This window comes from Camelus ferus, chromosome 1 (genome assembly GCF_009834535.1).
Source record: "Camelus ferus isolate YT-003-E chromosome 1, BCGSAC_Cfer_1.0, whole genome shotgun sequence".
In the NCBI taxonomy this organism is placed as follows: domain Eukaryota; kingdom Metazoa; phylum Chordata; class Mammalia; order Artiodactyla; family Camelidae; genus Camelus; species Camelus ferus.
In genome coordinates, this window is record NC_045696.1 from 118,297,956 (window position 1) to 118,321,552 (window position 23,597).

The 23,597-nt window shown below is 36.5% G+C and overlaps 1 protein-coding gene across 7 annotated transcripts in view; it reads left to right on the forward strand.

Moving 5' to 3' along the window:
• TBC1D5 (TBC1 domain family member 5) overlaps positions 1–23,597 on the forward strand; it is a 498,574-nt gene that overhangs the window by 176,272 nt on the left and 298,705 nt on the right. For all 7 annotated transcript variants that reach the window (XM_032488852.1, XM_032488869.1, XM_032488856.1 and 4 more), the window contains one exon: positions 13,362–13,497. In XM_032488852.1, the coding sequence (XP_032344743.1) occupies positions 13,401–13,497 (97 nt within the window). In that variant the 5' untranslated portion in view covers positions 13,362–13,400. The remainder of the gene's footprint in view (positions 1–13,361; positions 13,498–23,597) is intronic.

Sequence of the window (23,597 nt, forward strand, 5' to 3'; positions counted from 1 at the left end):
TTATAATTGAAACATTTTTACATTTATATTGAGACTTGGAAGCTTCTGCCACATGAGCAAAGCTGGTTCCTTTTGAAGTCACTAATCAATTACATTGACAGTTTCATATGGAGTATAATATGTCTTCACATTATGCATTATTGAGTAATTTTTTAAATTTGTTACACTAAGAGCTTAACATACCTTAGATTCTTGTGCATTATCAGTCATAGTTATTAACATTTTATTTACAGTACACACGTGAAAATGTTATATAATTTAATAAGAGTGGCCTCAACAAATGAACAAAGTTCAATTTTCCTTGTTTTTTTTTTTTTTTTTTTCGAAATACACCTCCCCTCAGGGGTAAAAGATGATAGCCTCAGTTTACGAACAATCGTGTACTTTATTTCCACTCAGCAGGGTCCTTGGTGGCTTTTGGATTTTTGTCAGGATGTTTCATTTTTCTGCCATTTGGTAGCTGATGATTTCCAGTAGGAAGATTGTTCATTTGTTTATTACTGTACTTCTTTGCAGCTCCTTTTTAAAGGATAATTGAAAAATCACTTCTGGCGGGGCTAGGTCTGTCCGTTTGTGTAGTGTATTTTGGTCTTCCCCATCAGAAATCAGATAACAGCTCTGGAAGAGCAACTCTTTCCTGCCTTTTGAGAAATCACCCTTTAAGAGTTTTGGTCTCGTTTAATCCTGGAGCTCCTACAGTGGACACACCACATATTTTCCCATAAATACCCATCTTCATTTATCTACTGGTAGGGTTGTCAGATACAATACAGGATACACAATTCAATTTGAATTTCAGATGAATAATGAATACTTTTTAGTATAAATATATTCCAGATATTACTTTTGTTGTATTTCTGAAATTTTAAATTAACTGGGCATCTGTATTTTTATTTTATTTTATTTTATTTTATTTTATTTTATTTTATTTTATTTTATTTTATTTTATTTTAATGAATTATTTCAATTAATTAATGAATTAATACTAATACGATACTGATACTAATACCTATTTCCTGGGCTTTTTTTCTCACTAAACTTTGAGCCCCTTGAATGAAGGGGGTGATCATACCGTGATTAATCTGTACCTAGTTTCCGTGTCCCCATGCCTGTCTCGTGATTGTTACTGACTGAAAGAATGAGCTCTCTAATCAGCTATAAGTTACTTCATCTGAGTATTTATAAAGCAACTTCGCTCAACTGACTTTGCCCTTTTATGTGAATTGAATTCATTGAAAAAAAATAATGTTTCAGTGGATAGTTGAAGATCTCAACCTTAATTAAAAAAATTCCGTCCCCCCTTCTCTTCCACATCTTTCTTCCCCTTCTCTTTCCAGCTCTTACTGTAATTAGCTGGCATTAACAGCAAATGTTTGCTTTAGTTAAATTATTCAGAACATTTATTTTACTTGTCAAAGGTTAGATCAGGTTGTTGTTTGAACTGGTAATTAAATGCAGTCTGATATGCTCTCATATTTATATGCACTATAAGCCTGGTTCCTCATCATTCTGTATAATTTTATAATGTTCAAGGCTGACATTTTAAAAAGGTTTTTGATTTCATGGGAAAGAAAACATTCTGAGTAATCTAGTTTGTTATCTGTTGTGAGAATGTCCAAAGTTATGGTTGAAAGTGAGTATCACCTTTCAGGGCTGTTGTAACATACAGCATCACAGGGGTAATTTTCACCAGGCAGTATACAGAATTAAGCTCACTGCTTATTGAATTTGCGTTTGATACGAGGATCAGTGCTGGAGTACTTGGCCCCTAATAGGTGTTCAGTATGTAGTTGTTAAATGAGAGATTTTGGTCATATCAAACAGTGGGGCATAGCTAAGCTCTTGTAGTGCAGCGTAATTTAAGGCAGTGTTTGTTCCTGTGACATACTCCAACGCTCTTCTAAGTCATTTCAGTTTGTGTGCTTGTTTGTTACGGGCAAGCGTAACTGAATTAATCCTCATATCTGGGAATTATACTCATGTCTTGGGTTTTGTCAGTTCATTGAATAAACGATTTTTGCAAGTGCTTGTGTATTAGTACCTTGGAATATAGATAAATCACATCCTGTGTCCTTAGAAAGAGAACAGGTTAGTGGAAAACCAACCGTTACACTAAGGAATGGTTCCTGTTAGTGTGGTGTTGTACACAAGGTAAATGGGCATCTGAAGCAGTCAGGGAAGGAACTTCGAGGGAAGGTGAATTTTGAGCTGCATCTTAAGGATGGGGCAGAGGGGTCACATGTATGGAAATTCGGAGGGACGTGGTTTGGTGTAGCTGGAGGAAGAGTAAGTATGGAGACACCACAGCAGGTGTTCCCTCCTCTATACCTAGAGTTATTTAGTGGCTGCCACTGCCCTTAAGAAACAACTCAGGATCTTAAGTGTGGTCCCTAAGTCCTGCCTCCATCTCCTTCCTGAGCCTGATTTCAGCCTGCTGAGCCCGACTCCCTGTGACTTCAAATGGAACCTGCACCTCCTGTCTCTCTCTTGCTGAGCCCTTGCACAGATGTCTCCTCTGCCAGGAGGGCCCTTCCTCCCCTCCCCCAGTTCATTCTTACTCTCTCTTTTACAGTCTCCACCACTTGTATTTAGCTGCAGTATCAGGATAACCTTAAAAAGATGTCATACATCTGCTATCTTATAAAAATGTCTAATGTCGATCATTAATGTCAGTAAACTACAACAGAGAACCTTGTTTCCACTGTAGTTTTTGGTATGTTTTCCCACACATGATCTTATTTAATTCTCGTGTTTGTCATGAGATAGGTATTACATGAAATTAACAAATAGATAAAGTTTGTCTTTCATTACAAAGTGCCATCTTTTATGTAGAATTTAATTCTTCTGAAGAGAAAATAGATAATTGAAATAAAAGTAAAAACATCTTTCAAAACAAGAGTAGATACAGAGTTAGTCATATAGCATACCTTCTTTGTGTTTGTGTATGTGTAATTTTAATAAAATTGACTTAAAAGATTAGCCATAAGATATCATCTACTTGATGTCAAATATAAACCAGATGTTATTCTAAAACACTTTCAAACTCTACTTTTATCATTGAAACGCTGTTCCGTTTTTTGTAATATACATAAAGATTCTTGGAAATTCCAGTGGTTAACTTTTTTCATGAACTCCATTAATTTGATTAATCACTGTCATGGGTTAATGACATGTTTGCATCATTGGCTTGTGCCTGGTCCTTTTATTGTTTATTTATGGATGGTTAACTTTGTAAAGCTTGCATATCACATAACCATCAATAATATGTTACTGGTTTCTCAGAAGTTTCTCAAAATCTAAGCATTTACAGTTGAAATGCAAGGGCCTATGACAGTTTTCACCCACTGTAGTGGTATATTTAGGAGCGAAACTTCTGGTTCCAGCCGTGAACCAGATGTGAGTTATTTTTTCATGTAAGTAGATGGGGTTGACTCACAGAGCACAGATCACAGGTTGGGTAAAATGCACAGATTTCTTGCTGCCTTTGGTCTTCCCTGGTTTCCGTGGGAAAGGGGAGGATTTCTAACCAATGGGCAAGGTTCAAGATAACAGTTGACCCGTTTAGAGCGTGGCGAGTACAGATGGCAGAAATGTGTGTGTGCGTGAGGGGGCATCTGAGAGCCTGTGGGTCTGTAGGGAACTTGGGCTCTCTTCTCCCACCTTGTGTTTCTGAGCGAGTACTGAGCAGCCCCACAGAGCATGTGTTGAACTGCCACAGGCTCTCCCAGGAGAGGGCCCGGGGTCTAAGGCTAACTCTCACCTAGAGGGACAGGTCCTTGCTTCTTTAAAGTAATTATTACTAGATGATCTTAATTTCCTAATTTGTAGTCTGTTTTTTGGAATCTGTCTTCTCAAATATCTTTAATTCTAATTACTTACATGTATTTTATGCTAATATATGTCCCTGACATGTACCTACGAATTCTTGAAAACTTGATTTAAATTAATAACTAACTTGGATTCAGTTAGATCTCTCTCATTGTGCCTTATTGGATTCTTTCAAACTGTCCTCTGAAATGCCATAAATAAAAACATAGTGATACCTTCCAGATACGGGAGATACAGAAGTAAATAAAATAGGTAAAGCTTTTGCAGTCATAGAATTATAATAGAGTGATGCCTGGTAAGGAAAATACAAACAAATTTGGAGCATGTCAGCTGGGGATAAATGTCGTCAGTGAAGATGGGTAACAAAGTGAGAGGAGGGGAGGGTGTGTGCTGAGTGTGGCCCTGTGATCATGGGGACCTAACAGATCAGGTGGCATTTGAGCCTGGACTGTGGAAGGCGGTGGAGGGGAGAGTCCTCTCCGTGGATGGGTGTCTAAGGGGAAGTGTTTTGGAACTAAGGGAAGGACAAAGGCCCCCTGTGCCAAGAACTTGCTTAGCACCTTTGAGGAACTCTAAAGAGGCCCTTAGGGCTGGAGGGCTTGAGCAGGAAGGGCGGGGGGATGGAAGATCAAAGCTGAAGCTCCGGCAGGATCCTGTGGAGTCTTGTGAAGATATTTTATTTTATCCTGAGTGAGATGAGAAACTGCTGGAAAGTTTTCAACAGAGGTGAGACATGAGCTGAGCTAACTTATAAATGGATCACACAAGTGAGATTGTAGATGGCCAGGTTGGAAACAAGGAGACATACTGGAGAGAATTAAATAGTCCAGGCTGGGGTTGGCTGTGGCCCGGATCAGGGGGACTGTGGTACAGAATGGCCTAATTCTTGATTTCACTTTGAAGGTAGAAGCAGCACGATTTGCCAGTGGATTAGATAGGCTCCAGGAAAAGCTTTCTGCGCTGACCTGAACTTGAGCAGGTATGTCAGTGATACTAAGGGCAGAGTGTCGCAGCAGAGGAAGTAGGAATGTGCAGACCTGAAGTGGCGATGAGCTGTGTTTTTGTTCAAGGACCAGGAAAAAGTCCAGTGTGGCCAGAGCGCAGGGCAGAGAGGAGGGTAGGATCAGAGCGCTAGGCCTGGATTTAAAAGAATTTGGATTTACAATGGAAAGAAGTCATGTTGAATGGTACATAGTAATGGACTGGAGGAGGTGGATATGTTCGGCTGTGAAATCTGGCACTAATAGGAAATCTCAGTTGGGTTACACAGTAAGGTTTCTGTTACTACATACAGCAAGGTGGCTAGAGGTGGGATGAATCTAGTCTGGGTCATCCACCGCAGTTAAGAGTATACATCTTTGTAATTGGGAGAAAAACCTCTAGAAGCCCTTGGGCAACTTCCATTCACATGGAATGGCTCATCCCAGCCAATCTGGCACAAGAAATGGGGCCATGATGATTGGCTTAAAGCAGTTGTAACTCACCCCCTGGGTCCCTCTAGAAGCCCTTGGGCAACTTCCATTCACATGGTATGATGCATCCCAACCAACATGGCACAAGAAATGGGACTGGCTTAGACCAACTGTAACTCACCCACTGGGTTCCTCTCCAGGAGCACATGGCTGGAACAAAATTTGAATTTTGTTGCAAAGGCAATCAACAGTGTTGACAACAGCCAGGAAGAATGGAAGCTGGGAGACCCATTGGGGAGGGCGTTGCAAGAGTTTAAGTGAGAGTTGAAAGCTACGTTAGGAGTGGTCACACTACAGAGGAAATGTAAAAACTTGAATACAAAAATTTTACTTTCTACTGAAGTTTCCCATTACATACCTTCTCTCCATAAGAAAAATCTATACTAATGCTGTTGACAAAAACGCAGAACAAACTTAGTTCTTCATTTTCTAGTTACTGGCATCTGTTGCTTCATTGTGGTGCGGCACACGAAGGACTCTGCTGTGGAAGAGCAGGGACAGTCACTCGTGGCATCAGTCCCCAAGGGGAAAGCTGGCTGTTCCAATTCTGTATAGGATTTAGAAAAGTGAATAGGAAAGGCCCTATTAGGAGGGAAGGAAGTACGAATGAAACTGTGGAGGGATGAAAGTGCAAATGTTGTTATGTAAGCTACTTTGAAGCCACTTTGGCTGTAGAGGACCAGGTGATGCTCCTTAGTTGCTGGCCTGCCCTCAGTGATGTTACTTAGTACTGGAGTGGTTGGTGTAATGAAAATCATAGCATTTAGGATCTAAATAATTCACAATTTTGGCCATTTGATAGTGACTCCAAAGGTCCAGTGTGACTTATTCACAAATTATAATTTTGTGGAAGAATGTATAAACTATGCCTGCACTCACAGCTTATTTTCTTTTCTCACTGGACATGTGTTTATTCTTAGGATGATGATTTGGAGAACACCCATACCATGTGGCTATAAAGTGTCTATTTAACTTACAATCCTAGATCTTCAAAAGCTTGTCTGGGAGAAAAGTAAACTAGAATGCTTTCCTTTACAAGCATACCTCTTTTTATTGTGTTTTGCAGATATGGCATTATTTTTTGTTTTTGTTTTTATTTTTTTTAATGTATTTGAGGGTATATGGTGACCCTGTGTTGTCAGATGATGTTTTAGCAATAAAGTATTTTTAATTAAGGTGTGTACATTTTTTAGATTTGCCATTATTGCACACTTAGTAGACTACAGTATAGTGTGAACATCACTTTTCAGTGCACTGGAAAACCGAAATATTCGTGAGACTCCTTATTGTGCCATTTGCTCTGTTGCAGTGGTCTGGAACCGGACCCGCAGTCTCTCTGCGGTGTACCTGTACACTATACTATAGTCAACAATAAAGAAAACTATTTATCCTATAAATCCTGGTTTAATTTTTCTTAGACATTTATTAAGCCATTATTAAGTCATTTGAGGTATTTTGGCCACTAATAGCTGTGTGACTGTGAATAAATTCCCCAACTTCTCTGTGGTTGCCTAACCAGAAAAAGGGATAATAAATAGTGTCTGTTGCATAGAGGGGTTGTGATGTTTAAAAGTAGAAGTGCCTGAACAGTGCCTACTTCCTAATCACTGCTGTGTTTTTGCTATTATTACTTAATTAAAAATGCTGTTTTCATTAAAGTGTCTTTGGGTTTCTCAGCCGTACCACTTAAAAGGGGTAAGCATCAGATCCACGTGGAGTTTTAGAAGCATCTCCTCACAGTCACTCATATGCTTCTGAAAACACCTTAGGCCTCCCGGGCCTGCACCAAAGGGAAGTTTTTGACAAAAATGTTTGATTTGATTTGATGCCTGGGTGAAGAGTGGCCATTTATTTCTTTTCCTTGTTCTTAATCTCATCATCAGGTTAATATAATCGACCAAGTTATGACTGTTTCTTCTTTTCAGTATTGCTCGTTCTTTCTGAACTCCTAATTGTTAGTTATAGTTCCCTTCATTTTATGAAAACCTAACTGCATAGTTTAAATGGCTAGAGGTGGTGTCCATATATATAAAGCAAGGCAGGGACAGCTGGAAGTCTTTTTGTGTGGTTGTATAGTAACAAGTTTGGTCACTGGACTGAGCTGCTTTCCCAATCTTTGCTTCTTCAGCATGTGTTCAAGAGAGCCCCGAAACCATGTGAGGATACATCGTGGAGAAGTTTTTGTCAGACCACTTGATCTCTTCATATGCTCAGTTTTCTCCCGGTTTATATGGTCACAACTGCCACCTTCTATTACTTTACAGCATTTGAATATTGAAAGGCCAAACAGATTCCTATTTCGCGGTATGAAACATTTAAGCCCACCTGTGAACCTTTCATATATTCTGCATAGTTCTGCATGGTTATGTAGGTTGTTCGTGAATCTAGTATTTTTATAGTTGATTGTTTACTCTGAAATTCTTGCTCTGATAGCCTGGAAATTATAAGCATTAAATCTGTTTTAATTTTCTTTTGACGATGGTTCTCTGTGTAGACCCTTACTATAGTCCTGTACCTGTTTAATAGACAACACTTGAATAATACAATTGTGTGCTTGGCAAAAATGAATTAGGGTTTCAGGATTTTACCAATGGGTGATATTTAATATTGAATGACATGTATTAAGATAAATGCTTTTATATATAATTTATTTGGCATTGTAAATGCATTTATCTTGTGAGAAACAGACCCCCTGTTGTCAGATGAAGTATTCTGGAAAGGTTTGGAGTAAATAAATAATAAAACTACTTTGATATACAATCTAACCAATATTAAATATTAAGACTTTCAGATGATTGATTTTAATACTTAATTAACTTTAAGTCCAATGTAGCACTCTTGCATTAAAGATTGACAGAATTTAAAAATGGAACTTCATCCTTTCTGTTTCCTGTCATTTCTCTTTTTCTTTCTTTTCTTCTTCCTTCTTTCCTACCTCCTTCTCTCCCTTATGATTAAGACTTTAAAACATCATTATTCCTGACCATCAAAATCTCTAGCTACCAATATTTCTAAATAAAAAATAGAGAGATTTTTTTTTTTGCCAATTCTATAGATAATGTTCCATTACTGTCTTAATTACGAAAACAGAGCTTCTTTCAATTTCATGCTTTTATAGCCAAGATGTCATATTTTAGGTTATATACCCATCATGGAGAATGTGTGCTACCTGTAACAGTTAATTCATTTATGCTGTATCCTCTCCCCCTTTTATAACTGTGCTATGGAAACAGTTCATTTAAGCTCTTTGATATGCTTTTCTTATAGGAGCTATCTTTATGTAAAGTAATATTACTCTGTCATTTCAGTGTTTGACTTCTAAGTTTACCATCAGTCAAGAATTTAAATGAATGAAGTATGCTTATATGAGCTTTTCTGAATATGGATGTCTTTAGAAGAGACAATTCAGAATGCTAATTCCGTGCCTGTGTATTAGAAACCGTGTAAGAATGAATAGAAGTTGAGAAACATAGAACTTCAGATTCAGAGGGAATCACCTGTTTTTCTAGAGGTTTTGTTTATATGATAATTTCTTAAAAGAGAAAATTTTATTCCACTAATCTGTTCTTTTGGCTATACACTGCTAATAATTTGAAATTTTCACTTACAGACTTGCTTGTATTGCTTCAGTTTACATGGAAAATAAATTGTTTTGAAATTTAATTTAACATACTTGAAAACTGTCTTCCAGGCTTTAGTGCTAAACTCTTACCCTTTCATTAAATATTAACTATTTTCACAAGACTTCCCGTTTTTCAGACAGATTACTTTTAAGATTTAATACTGCAAAAACCAGATTTGTGAAGCTAATGCAACTGTCCTTATGATTAGTTTTGGATTTTAAATGGCAGTTTCAGCCTAACGTGTCAATTCCTGTGACCAGGATATCAGTAAAACCATATTATTTAACCAACTTTGAGTTTTGTGAATTCTGAGTTTATAAGAAGCAGGAAACTTTTAACTGTTATTTATATGTAAGTATATGTAGTGTGGCAAATGAGGGGTATCCCTTTCTCAGGTCTTAGAAGGTATATTGCTGTGCTTTCCGAATTGGACAAAATAAGATCGCCTTTATTTTTTTAGAATTCTTTGCCATTTTTGTCAGTTCGGGCAAGTCTAGAGACAGCTTGGCATTATTTAAGAAAAACAAGTCTATCGGTTACGGATTTGAGGAGTCATTTACTAAGCTACATATTTTTGGTCATTATATATTTTTATATATGTATATACCTAGCATCTATGTAGGGAAGATTGAGACCTATCAAGTACACCGACATAAGATGCAGTGGTCTTTTCTGAGTTTCAAAGTGTTTATGCCATTTTGACTTTTATAGTCGTTATCTTAAAAATCTCCAGACTAAGAAAATTGCCTTAATTCTTTATTTGATTTTTATTTAATGTTTTCTTGCAGTCTGATATTTATAGGTACAAAATTTATTCATAATCGTGATTAAAATAAATACAGACACATTTGTTTAAAAACCTTTGCTGTCCTGCTTTTTAAAGGCATATATTTTCAGTGGTTGTTACAGTCAAAAACACAAATTGGAAAGTTCTTAAGAGAATTACTTCATATTTGAAAGCCACATTATATTGTAATTTTGTAAGATAATCATCATAGCAGTAACCAACACAGTTAAGTATTTTTTATGTTCTAAAAAGCTAAAATAGCCCTTTGTATTTAAAATAAAAAAACCCCAGCACTTTCTTAAGTTACTTTTGAACTAGATTATTATTATATCTGTAATTGAAAGAAAAGGACATTATCCAAACTCTTTCTTCAACAATTTTCTTGAAAATAACTCATTATTACTGTTCAGCAAGTTTGCTTTATTTGAATATAAAGGCATTTCAGTGACTCAGTTTCAATCTATAGGCATAATAATTTAAAATATAGTAGATGCCTGATTCTATAGAATGGTTGTAAACTGGTGTATTTAGTAAATTTTGTTTTCTGGTTATTAGGTATTACCACAGACATCTCAATTTCTAAAACATTATTATAAAAGCCAAAATCAGTGAATGATTTGATCTTAACTTTCTCTAAGGAATTTAAAAAGACCCTAAGCAACTATGAGCATCTTGAATGAATATTTGATCATCATGTTGTATTTTATTTTAGCTATAAAGAGGGGTTTTTTTAATGTTGCTTTTTGAAATATGCTTTGATATCAGTTTGCTTGTTGCTTATTTCTCAAAAGTTTAAAATGTACAAAATCCCCTTATTTGTATATTGCAGGTATAGGAAGCAACAGTGGGAAGTATATACTATAAAAATGAGAAATTAATGATATGAAAACATAGTATAGAATGTTAAAGAAATTTTAAGGAAATTCAGCAGTTGACTTGTAATACTCATTTTCAAATGTTTACCTTTGTATTTTTAAAGAGTATGACAAAATGTATGGAGACTATGAATTTTACATTAAAATAGTTGTCCATGGCCAGATACAATTTGGACATGTGTTTAATCAGTTCCACCCACTTTTTTTTTTTAATAAATTATTTGCCAACTCTCAGAACTAAAGAGATTTCACATAAAATTTTGGGTTTCTAGCTTTTCTTGAAAATGTTGAAGCAGAGAAGAGGATGTTGCAGTTCACAGACCTCCTCCCCTTAAACCCCCTTAGTGTACACCTTGTCTGTTTGACTTAATGAGAGCCACGTGGATAGTGGGGTAGAGTGGGAGCTCTGGAGCCAGGTAGGGTGGGTGCTGGCTTCAACACCTACTGGTTGTGTGGTTGTAAACACATTACTTCATCTCTCTGCACCTCAGTTTTCTCTTGGTAAAATGAAAATGACAATGAAGGTACATCACAGGGTTGTTGGGAGGATGAAGTGATGAGTGAACCTGAACTGGTTAGAGTAGTTTTTGTCATGTATTCATTGCTCAGACGAAGTTAACTGTAGCTAATAATGCTTCTCGCCTGACCCCTTTAGGTGTTTGAGTTTGGTGATCTTTACTTCTCCGTAGTAAAGGACTTTGTTTTTCAATCTGTTCATTCATTTGGTCAGCAGAATTGATCAGATCTGTTTTATAATTGATTATCTGCATTTTGCTATCCTCTACTAGATTACATTCCCGAGAGTTCCTTCTGTATAATTAGCGCTCCATATATGTACACTGATTTGTACACAGAAGAAGCAAGAACTGACAACTGTTTAGATTTATGAACTTAGGATTTATGGCTTTTGAAATTCTTACTGTCTGTTGGCAGTGAAAGTTCTGTTTTCCTAAGTGCTGATTTTGCCTAACCCTCCGCTTCTCTTGCCATGATCTGAGGGGGAAAGGATTTGTTAACATCTGACTGCGAGTTGGGGTGGGTGAGAGTTGGAGGGGTCTGATAAAAATCAGAAAATGTTCAAGAGTGATTTTAAGAAGGGAGAGTTTTAGAAAGAAAGTAAACAGGATAAAGGAGGATTTTGTGTTGGGACAAGAATTTGTGTATTCACGGGCTTCTCTGGAACTTTCCTCCATTAGTGGAGATTACATCCTGCAAAATTATATACTCATTTTGGTTGGACTTGCTTTTCCAACTTAGCATTCCACATTTCCCCTGCCTATCATGTCCCCCTGCTCTTGAAATTTGAAAGATTATATTACTTACATTATTTTGGATGAAAATTAGTGAACCCAGTATATTTTTTAGAAGATTCTGATTTGGGAATGTCACTTGTACCTTATAGACATGTAAAAATTATAAGTAGTGTAGTTTGGAAGTTCAAAAACAATTTAATTTCTAAAACATCTTGTGTTTAAATTGGAATTCTTTGCAGAAAATTGAGAAGGAAAACCCTTCAAAACAATAAAAGAAGACATAGGTAATTATTTACATAATCTTGCCTTTGTAAGCATAATACGAGAGGCAGAATCCATAAAGGAGATACAGATATATTTGGGTACATAAAAATGAAAAAGTTACTATGCCCACAAAAACTATATATAATTTGGAGACAGACACACTCAGAGAAAGATATATATATGCTTATGACAAAGGTTTAATATACTTAATATTTAAAGCATGCTTACAAATCCTGAAGACAATCATAATAATAAACTGTATACACAAAAGACAGTAACAAATGTCAGGGAAAACATATGAAGTCTTCAGTAATCTCACTAGTTATCAAGCAAATGCAATATAAAACTTTATCATATTGGTTCAGTAAAAAGAGAGGAGTTACTCATTCTCACCGTTGAGAAGGGTCCAGAGGAAATGAATTGTTCTATTATATGAAAATCTTTCTAGAGCATAATTTGCCAAAACTTACCACGAAATATTATTTTTTATAATACATATTTTGGTCCAGCAATTATGCTTATAGGAATTTATCCTAAGGAAACAGTCATGGGTACAACACATATTACTGAAAGATACTCATTATGAGGCTGTTTATAGTGTTAAGTAACCAAAAGCATCCTGTTTACTAATAAGGAATTGGTTACATCGGTTGTTACAGTGATATAATGCTACGAATCCATTAGAAGTGATCACACAGACTTTTTTATGGGAAGGAAAATACGATAACTCATATAGTCAGTGTATTTAGCATGGTGGATCACATTAAAACTCTCTGTATTTTAAATACCCAGAACAAAGACAGGAAGAATATGCATAATAAACTAAAATGTTAACAGTGGTGCTTTTTGCTAATACAATTATGAATGACTTTCGTTTGCTATATTTTCTATATTTTGAAAGTTCCTGTTATAATTGTTATTTGGGCAGTAAAATAAAGGATGTTATAAATGCAACAGTAATTTAACTTTAAATTCGACATTTTGTACAGAAGTTTATTGAAAAATAAATGTAATTGAACATTGAGGTAAAGGTTACCAGTGAAGTTCAGCTTTGGCGAGAAATTGTTGAAATGGAAATTTTGTGCCACTTTTTCATTTCTTTCCCTGTGCCTGCCATTGTGTGCTGACAGTCCCTGGAGCCTGTGGGAAACGTGTTACTGTTTGTAATGCTCATTTAATCATTTCAGTTTTGCATTTATGCCCAGTCATAGCAGAAAGAAAAAAATTTATCATTTTTCTCCATGTTTTTCATCTCCCAGGTAGCCACTTTTGGTGACATTCATTGTCCAGTTCTCATAATGTATCCTTCCTTATCTGAAACAAGACATCCTCTGGAGCCAGAGGAACAAGAAGTGGGCATCGACCCCTTGTCCAGTGACTCCAGCAAGCCGGGAGGTGAGTTTTGTACACAGATACCTTCTGCAGCCCTGGGGAGCCTGGCAGAGGGTCTCCAGCCAGCCCTGCCTGCCGTGGGTGTCCTTCTCTAGGTTGAGATGAGCAGGGCAGCTTTGAGGACTTCTCCTCGGGTGGACGTCCAGCGCTCTGACGCTGATGAACACCACAAAACGGTGACTTCTAATTATGGAAACACACTACCGATAGCCAAATGTTTAATGTACTGTCATTCTTTTAAAAAAAGCATAAACAGTTTATTACTTCAGCATAAGGATGTTGAAATGCAAAATGGCCTTTGTACATCTTTTAAAGAAGTCCAAGCTTTTGGTGTTAGGGATTTTTTTTTCCTTTCAGCAAACTGAGATAATTACAGGACAAAAGACTTGTCTGATATCCTTTTTTTAAATAATTGAAATTTGTGTTACTGTACTTTTAAAGATCTATGCATTGAATTTGTTAAAAGACAGACTGTATTCTGGGTCTACCCTATAAAAATGTATTAAATGTGTGTGTATTCAGAACTCTGTATTTGTTTCTCAGTATTAGTAATAGCATAGTATCTTAGAAGGAAACAGTGAGTTCGTGAGAATTATTGAAGCCTTACCTTGTTTTTAACTAATTCACTAAACATTTGATAAAGTTGATTCATTGTCTCAAGTAACTGATTTTTCACTTATTAAATAAATACATGTATCAGGATTATAAGATTTATTTTTTTTTAAATAATAATTAGTCAAAGTCATTCACATGTTTTATGTACTTCAAATACAGTATTTTTTTCCTTTATTGATGTAAAGGTCTGCCATTAACTCATGTTCTAGGAACTAAAAAAAAAATTGATTTCTTAAAGTAGCTATTTCCTTAGTACACAAGCCCTTGAGTTTATGGAGTGTGTTTGTCTTTTCTGCATCTTTTAATACCTTCCACATCATACAGATGCCATTGTTGGTTTTAATGAAAATAGTATGCAACTTATTTTTATGATTTTTATTTTTATATTTGCTTTTATTTAGACTGCTGTGTAAGGTTTTGATAATATGAAAAAATTAGTGTCCAATTTCAATTTTAAGCATTTAAAAAAATTCAGTGGTAACAATAATACTGTCTTCCCTAGTGATGTTTTTTCTTAAATATAATATCTGTAAGAAGTACTTATAATTAAATAGGTCAAATTAATTTATAAGCACTTCTGTAAGTAGATATTGTAAAAGTGAATATATTTTTGTGTTAATATTTTCACCAGAATTTTCTAGTCTGTGTGCTTATTTCAGAACATAGGGTTGGTTTTTTGTCTTTTTTTTTTTTCCCCTTAAGTGCATATTTTACTGTGGTCTAGTCATTAAATATTGAGGTTCTTTTTTTTTTTTAATTGGTTAAAAAACATTTTAAATTAATTTTATCTTTTATTGTTTGCAGGAATGAGTAGTTACCTTTACTGAAAAGGCTTTTCGTTTATATCCTAGCCAACATTTCTGTGACATACAAAGTTATTAAGACTGAATTGATGTTTAAAAGTGCCATTAATTCATTTACCCCAAATGTTCATTAACAATGTAAATGTATGCTGATGTTCTATGAGACAAGGAAGTGACTAATGACTCTTCCAACTAACAACACTTAAAATGAATAGAAACTTTAGATAGCTAATCTTGAAGTAATCAAGACCCTCATTCAGCTTGGCATCTCTGTATGCTCTAAAACAGCTGTCAACTGTTAAAAATATATACAAAACACACATACGCACACGCACATGCAGAAAGAAGGATATGTAAATATCTAGTTCTTCAAAGCCATAAAGGTTACTAACCGTAGTGGGTTTTATGCATTGTATATGTAAATATTTTATATAAAGCATCTATTTCATCTGAGATTTTCTTTGCAGAAAATCGTGTGTTGCATTTTAATGGGGTTGTCATATTTACTTGAAAAAATCATCACCTTTCTAGTAATGGTTTGTTTATTTCAATATATGTCTTTGATGGGGTTCTGCACATATTTAAGGCCTTTTACCCATTTTTTCCCACAAGGGAATTTGTGGCAACTGGATGACTCATTTTGTAAGAAGTCAAACACTGGACTTAATCAGTGGTTTCCCTGCGTGGAAGCCATGGTTTTTTGTTTGATTTTTAAAAAAAAAAAATCCCTGTTATATATTTCATAAGTAAACAAATAGGTCTTTAATTTCTCAAATCTGTATTCTAACATTTATAGAAAAACAGTACATTACTGATTTAAATGATTCTGAGTATTCTGGAAAGAATTAGCAAAAATAGCCACATAAGAGGAATATTAGAGAGAAAACTGCATATGATTGGTTTACTTTCATGGCTGGTTGAGGAAAGTAGGTGAGGGCAGAAAAAAAGAACTGTTTAGATATATATATTGTAAAATCTTAGGTCATATTTTCCATATGAATTAAACATTTAACAGCTTTATTTTTCAAATAGAAAACAGCATAGAAAGAATAACATTTCCTCTGTACTCTACTGAATTTGGTCACATACAAAAGTTACTGCCTTAAATTCCAAGATCTTTGATCAAAAGCTGTTAATTAATATTTGACACATTACTTGTAATTCAATTGAAGCCATAAAAAAAGTAAAACTGTTTGTTCAACTATTCATTATTATTCACTCATAGCACGGAACTTTTAATGATTTAATTAAATGAAAAAGTAATCATTTTATTTTAAACTGAAAACAAGATTTAGGGAAACGTATCCTATTAATAAAGTAATAGCCTCAGAATGACTAGTTGTTTCCCCAAGCTCATGAGAGATTGGAATGTTGCTCATGATGAAAGAATGTTTTCCTCTGTTAGGTATCTTTTGAGAATAGCATTTTGTTACATTTTGCCAGAGTTTTTAGCTTCAATTTTATATGACTTCTTACTTAAAGCTTTTATAGTATTCAGATAATTACTTGATGTAATGCCTTTTTGTATAATACCTGTTTCAAAGCTTTCTTTTTAGATTCATGTATAAAATATTCAGTAACCTACTTTAAAAAAAAAATCCAAGACATTCAGAATATCCTACCTACTCTATTTTTTGCCTCTGGTAATTTTTATCCTCAAGCAATCTCTCTGTCTCTCTGTCTCTGTCTCTGTCTCTGTCTCTGTCTTCCTTCCTTCCTTCCTTCCTTCCTTCCTTCCTTCCTTCCTTCCTTCCATCCCTTTTATCGTATCATAGAGTTTTACAACTAGAAGGGAGTGCCTGGCTTTACTGATGAATAAATTGGTAATAATTAAATTAAGTAAACTAGTTTACTGAAACAATAAAACGATGTTGTCCTATTACGACGTTTAGTATTGTTTTCTGTATAGCAGAGGTGTTACAAACTCAGGCTTGGCTGATTGTGGCTCGAAAAGTCAACACTTGAGAGACAAGTACTGGTAGGAACGGAAAGGTTGCAAAGGCTGGCAAGTCTGGGGAGAAGGCAGACTCGTGTCCCAGAACCAACTTTAAAGAGTCTACTTGGTCTTGAAAGTTTCTAAACAGAAAAAAGAAGTAATCTCAGCTGATCATTGAGATGAGGAATCAGATGTGTCACCTTCTCCCACTGTGTGCAGGCTTGTCGACTCCTTGTGATCTTTCCTTAGACACTGTCTTGTTCACACAGTCTGTTCAGGAGATTACTGAGAGGAAAGGTAGGGAAGCGATCTAGTCATCTATTAATTACTTATTCTTCATTTCTATTTCTTTGATGTAAGGAAAGGACCAACGGGTTAGGCAAAGTATTGTGTGATCAAAAGATTTGAAAGGTGTGCTCGAGTCGGAGGTTAGTTAAAATATAGCTTTGCTAAAGTGACAAGACAAAAGTGCCTCCCTCTTTCCTGCAAAATGCTGCTTGTAGAAGTGGGTTTAGATGTGAGTAAAAGATGAGTTTGCTCTGCTAAAGATACCGGGCCAAGGTATAGGGTGCTGTCTGAGTCATCCTAATTACTTTTAAACCCTGCTCTTGGGTCTAATTAGCTGAAATCATCTTAGGGAGAAGGGAAAAAATCTTTTTTTCCTGGTTTACAGCTCTTTGGGGTTTTCCATGGCATTCTTGGTTGTAATGTTCATAGCTGCCTTCCTTGCTTAAATGTGTGAAGCCAGCTGTAAACTCTGGGCCTTCTCATCCTGCCATTGTTCTGACATTCTTCATTCCTTCACGGTACTAACCCTCAAATGTAATCCTATATCAGTTTCATTGCTTATTGTTCGTCTTCTTGTCTATAATGTAAGCTTTGTGAGGGTTGGAACCATTTGTATGCCTAGCGCCTGGCACATGGACTCCATCAATAAGTAATCAATGGATGAATGAACTGTGTTTTACCAGTTTGAGCTCCTCTCCTTACGTTAATCAGCAATTGCTGAATTTCCTCCATTTACCTATTCTCCTTCCTGTCTAAGTTGTTATGTATGAAATCTGTTTTATTGCCACTGACTATTCTAGTACTGGAAGTTTTCTTCTTTTAAGACTTTAAAATTCATTTCTTCCATGTTTTCTTTCCTTACGACCGTATTAGAATTTCCATAAGGACCAAGTGGAGATAGTTTTCTGTGAAAGAGTCATGTTATGATGCCCTCATTAACTGAGAGCACAGATCACTTAGCAAGGGAAAGCTAAGGAAATAGATGTTACTTGCCCCAGAAATTGGTGACCATAGTATTGGAGCAGAGACTCAAGGATGTTTACAATTGATACAATGTTTTAGATACATAGTAAAAATTTAATGAAGGAAGTATTCTTAATTTCTGGTTTCTAAAACTTATTAATGTGATTTATAGCAAGTATTGTTTATTTTGCATACAAAACATTATGGAATCAGCGACCTAAAGTGGTATAGGCTTTTCTTAAGTGTATAACTCTTTCCAAGTTTCTTGTCTTTGAAAAAATATTTGAACGCCTTCTATGTACCAGATATTGTTCTGAGTGCTGGAAATAAAACGTTGAAAAAGATAAACATAGTCCTGAGCAGGGGGGAGGGGGTGTAGCTCAGTGGTAGAGTGCATGCTCAGTCTGCACAAGGTCCTGGGTTCAATCCCCAGTACCTCTATCAAGAAAACAAACAAATAAATAAACATAGCCCTGACTGACTTGTTGTTATGGTTAATAGCCAGGATTTGGGGGACCAGGCAGAGAAAAGTAAGTGGCTAGTTAAGATAAAGAGTAAGTGCTTCCCTGAAGAAATTAGTAGTGTGCTCAGGTAGTACATTGGGAGGGAATCTAACTTAAATGGGTGGTAGTAGTGGGTCAGGGAAGATGTGGTATCTATCTAAGCCACAACCAGAGGGACAAACAGCTGTTAGCCAGGTGACTGAGTGAACAGAGTACAGTCATCCTTCAGTATCCACTTGGGATTGGTTCCAGGATCCCCACTGGGTACCAATATCTGTGGATGCGCCAAGTCCCTTATATAAAATGGGAATTGAATTAGATCCGTGATTGGGTGGCTCCATGGATGCAAAACCTTTGGCTACAGAGGGCTGATCATGTGTGCTATGAGCTTGCCCTTTGCTGAACATACAGAATTTCATTGTGGTCAGAGGCTAGAGTTTAAAGGAGGAATGGCCACAAATGAAAACCGAGATCATGAAGCCACATTATATAAGCACAGCGAGTAGTCCATTGAAGGAACCTTACGGCCAGAATTGTATTTAAGAAAGATTATCCTGGCTACCGTAAGGTAAATAAACTCTAGTGATAGAGCAAGACTGGAAGGTGAGTGATGAGTTAGGAAGCCATTGCAGTATTCTAGTTGAGAAGTCAGTGTCCTGTCCTGGAAAAGTCACAGTGCAAAGGAAGAGACGTGGAAACATTAGTAGGTGGATTGATAGTAGTTGATATTTGGAAGTTTGAATTTTTTGGCAGGGACATTTGGGTATGGGGAGACGATAGCAGGGAGAAGTTTGAAGTGCCATCTAGGTTTTTCAGGTTTGTGAAAATGCCTGTATTGAGACTCGGAACTCTAGAGGAGGAACCTGACAGGGTGCAGGTGGGATGGGGGTGGCAGAGAAGATTGTTAAGTTCAGGTTCAGATGTGAGTTAGAAGTGCCTTAAGACATTCAGATGAAGACATCCTGAAGGTTTTGATGTATGAGTCTGAAACTTAGTATATTGCATTAGGCTGGAGATAAAGATTTGTCTGCTTAAATGTGGCAGGAAAAACACTGTGAATGGTTGTGATCACCCAGTAACAGCACCTAGTGTGAGAAGAGGACCTAGGACCAGTCTTTGGGAAAGGCCAATTTAGAGACCTTGCAGCAGCAGAGGAGCTTGCAAAGGAGACTTAGAGTGACTAGAGAAGTAGAAGGAAAACCCAGAAAGTGTGAAGTCAGAGCAGCCAAGATGTCAAGGAGACAGTGGGCTAAACTGCCAGAGGTCAGCCAAAAGTTTAAGAAAATAGAAGTGTGCACTGAGGAGTCACTGTGACTCTGACAAGCACAGTGCTTTATGTAATATCAAGAATCCATAGTCTTGAGTACTGTGCGTTTCAAATAAACGAATCCTGTGCTCTCTACTAAAGTGGCATGAAGAATTGAAAGGAGAGTTATAGTAGTACTTGAAAAAGTTGAAATCAGTGGAAGAGGAGTCCTTAGGTCTTGGTAGTTTGGAGTAGAAGCAATCTAGAGCCAAGACGGATGGATTTGGAGAAAGAACAAGAGAGGGTCTTATTTTAATTGCAATACTGGGAGAGAAGGAGAAAGGATGTTTAGGTGCAGTAAGTTCATTAGTTTGATAGCAGAGAGTTCAATGAAATATAACTGATATTTTCATCTCTTTCTTGATATGTTAGGGTGAAGTAATTTGCTGCAGGTGAGTGAAAAGATGGAGGATTTGAAAATACGTGGAGAGTGACAAAGGTTAGATTGAGTTGATAAAGATTACATAACCATGGGGGTAAAGGTGAGAATAGACATCATAAATTATAGGTGATACAAGTTTGTGAATTTGTGGGATATGTCCAGCAAAATTCATCCCCTGGGATTTAGACACAATGAGAAGACGGAGTGGTTTTGTCAGGGGCGTACAGCAGGTAGCAGGCAAGGAAGTCAATGGTGGAAGAATTCATTGATGGCTTGAGAATATAAGGAAGTTAAGTTCAGGTTATATCATAGAAGGGGGTTCTAAGAGGCAGAGTAGAAAGTTTTGGAAGGGACAGAGTCAGGGCAGATGAAATATAGAGTGGTGTGGTAACGAGAGTGGGATATGGGGTAACGGGTAAGGGGATATGGGAACAGTATACAAAAAGTGTTAAATACACTAATTCAGTGGAATATTGTTTATTGGTAGCCAGTAAACCAGCTCAGTACCTTCATTAGTTCTGTGTAATGATTTACATTGATTTGGATAGGTTTTGGTTTAGAGTCTTTTTTTTTTTAAAGCAGATTTTAGATTCACAGTAAAAGTAAGAGGAAAGTGCAGATTCCTCATATGCCTTCTGTTCTCACTTACGCGACACCTCCCCGTTCTCAGGGTCTCCCAGCAGAGTGGGATGAGGCTTCACACACACGTGGTGATCACCCAGGCTCCGTAGTCTGCATTAGGGCTCGCTCTTGGTGTTGGACACTCTGTGAGTTTAGACAAATACGTAACAACGTGTGTCCATCCGTATCGTATCGTACAGAGTGCTTTCACAAAGTTCTCTGTGCTCTGCCTATTCCACCTTCCCTACCCCGTGCCCCTCAACCCCTGGCAGCAGCTGATCTTCTTACTGTCTGTGTAGTTTTGCAAAAAAACATCATCTTAATGAAAAACCCTCTCTAGATAGCAAGGAAAACAGCAGTTTAGATGGATGAAAACCTGTAAGTAAGTCTGTGCAGTCATTATGGAAAACAGTAACTTTGTTGGAGATAAAGGTCGTTAAATAAATGGGAGAGTGACTTGGAAGTTCTAAATGACAGTAAAAATGATTTTTAAAAAGTGGGTGGTTTTTAAAATGTCTCCTTAAAAACAGGTTTTGTTAGAGGGAGGGTATAGCTCAGAAGTAGAGTGCATGCCTAGCAAGCATGAGGTCCTGGGTTCAGTCCCCAGTACCTCTGTTCGTAAATAAAAATAAATAAACCTAATTACCTCACCGTGCCAAAAAAGTTTTAAAAAATAAAAATAAATAAAATTAAAAAAAAAAAGATTTTCTTAAGTAGTGTGACACTAGGTAGAAGTGAAATCAGAGAGCTGTGAACATCGAGGAGCCCAGTTCCTCTAAATTAAGCTGTTTGAAAGAAAGCTGGAGATAAGAGACTTCAGTCTGAAAGTTAGAGATCCCAAAGTCATCCTCAAGAGATATCTGTTCAAAGTATGAGACAGATAAGAATTCAAAGGAAGAGAAAAGAAAGAACTGAGGACTGATTTGATGGAATTCTCCATGATTAGAAATTGGATAGAGAGAGCAGTATTTTAGAAATATTGGAGAGCTAGTCAGAGTAGGGGAAAGACAGGGAGGGCCAAAATTATAGGAGCTGCAGATGTGAGAGCTTCCAGGAGGTCCAAAGTGGTCAGTGCTCCAGGATCACATAGGTTAAAGAGTATGAAAGGAGGAAATCTATGATTTGGTGAAGGAAAGAGTTTTAGTCATCTATAATTTGTAGTTAAGCCATTTTCAAGATACCACTCACTAACTGATGTGAATGCATGGAAGTGAACTCAAAATCTGATCCAAAATTAACATGAAAAGGTAGTGGTTCAATGTCAGTTATAAATATTAAATGGTAGGGAAGTTTCAGCTTACTCTTTAATATTAGATTTAGAAGATTAGATGTGGATTTTATGTATTTACGCTCACAGTGAATTGAAATTTAGCAAGTTAGACATTTTAATGGTTAGCATGAAGCTCACTGGTAAAATGTTGACCACTGGAATTAAAAAAAATAACCTTCTGGTCTGAATTCTGATCTTTTTTTATTGAGTTGTCAATTCCTTATTCATTGAGTCTAGTAGTTTAGCTTCAGTTCAGATTTTCTGTTGGTGTGACGGCAATCTCCTTTATTTGCTTAAAAGAGAGGCTCCTTTATCCTTTAGTCTTGGGGTTGTATGAAGAGTCATTTGAGTTACCTTGTGTTTACACCTGGATTTATTCATTTCCAGTGTCTCAGGAGCAGATGAGACCTCGCTGCCTGCTCTGGTCGCAGACAGAAACAGTAGCCCTACAGAAGCTGTCACCGCCACCCCATAGGCAAAGTTATCTGCAAAGGAACATCCGTACCTTAAGGCAGTTCCCCACCATGCCTAGTCAGCCTTTATAACATTCTTGGATCACTAAAATGAAAGGCGGTATGATGTCTGTTTTGTTTGTTTGGGTCTAGGCATGATTAGAACAGATATAGGTGATTTAGAGTGAAAATATTAAAACTTTAGAAAAACATAAACCAAAAAAACCCACTTAGGCTGACGTGACCTACAGTGGATTTCTTATCAAAGAATTACACTAGTTGATTTTTGCTAGTTCATTAGTGGGGCCAGCAAAAGCAGTAGAGCCAGAGTTGGGATGTTATTATTAATGAGATATCCATTTTTCAGCTCCCATGGCTTCAGAAGTTTGTCAGAGTTCACCTGGCTTCTCAAATGTTACTGCTACTTTTTATTTATTTACATATTAAGCCAGATTCCTCCCCCATGGCTTTGTAGTAAAGTAAATAATTAGTCCCTCACAAGTATAATTCTTCATCTCATTCATGCTTCTCCTAACTCCTTTCATAGCATTAAGAGCTATCTACCCAAACTGCTGGTTTTAAAGATTACAGGCTTTCTTACCTTGATCTTACCCAGTCAGAGGGAAGAACTGAATATCCAGGGAAGACAGGGAACTGCAAAAAAAAATGTGTAAGCCTTACTCTAGGAAAACAGTCCAGGACCTCTTCAGCCCCTATGTATTTCTTCCACTCTTCCTCTGTTGGAAGTTCCCAAAGACCTGTTTTTCCCAAGTTCAAGTCTTCAAAATATCCCCCTACTTGACTGCATAATAAAAGAACAAGCAGTATTTTTTAATATAGCTGGTAGATTTTGGTAAAATAATCATTGTATGTAAAAACTTTTTTTAAAAAAAACATTTCAATACCATTGTACTTGGATATTTATAAAATTTTTGTAGACTTAAATAAAATTCACTGTGTGAGT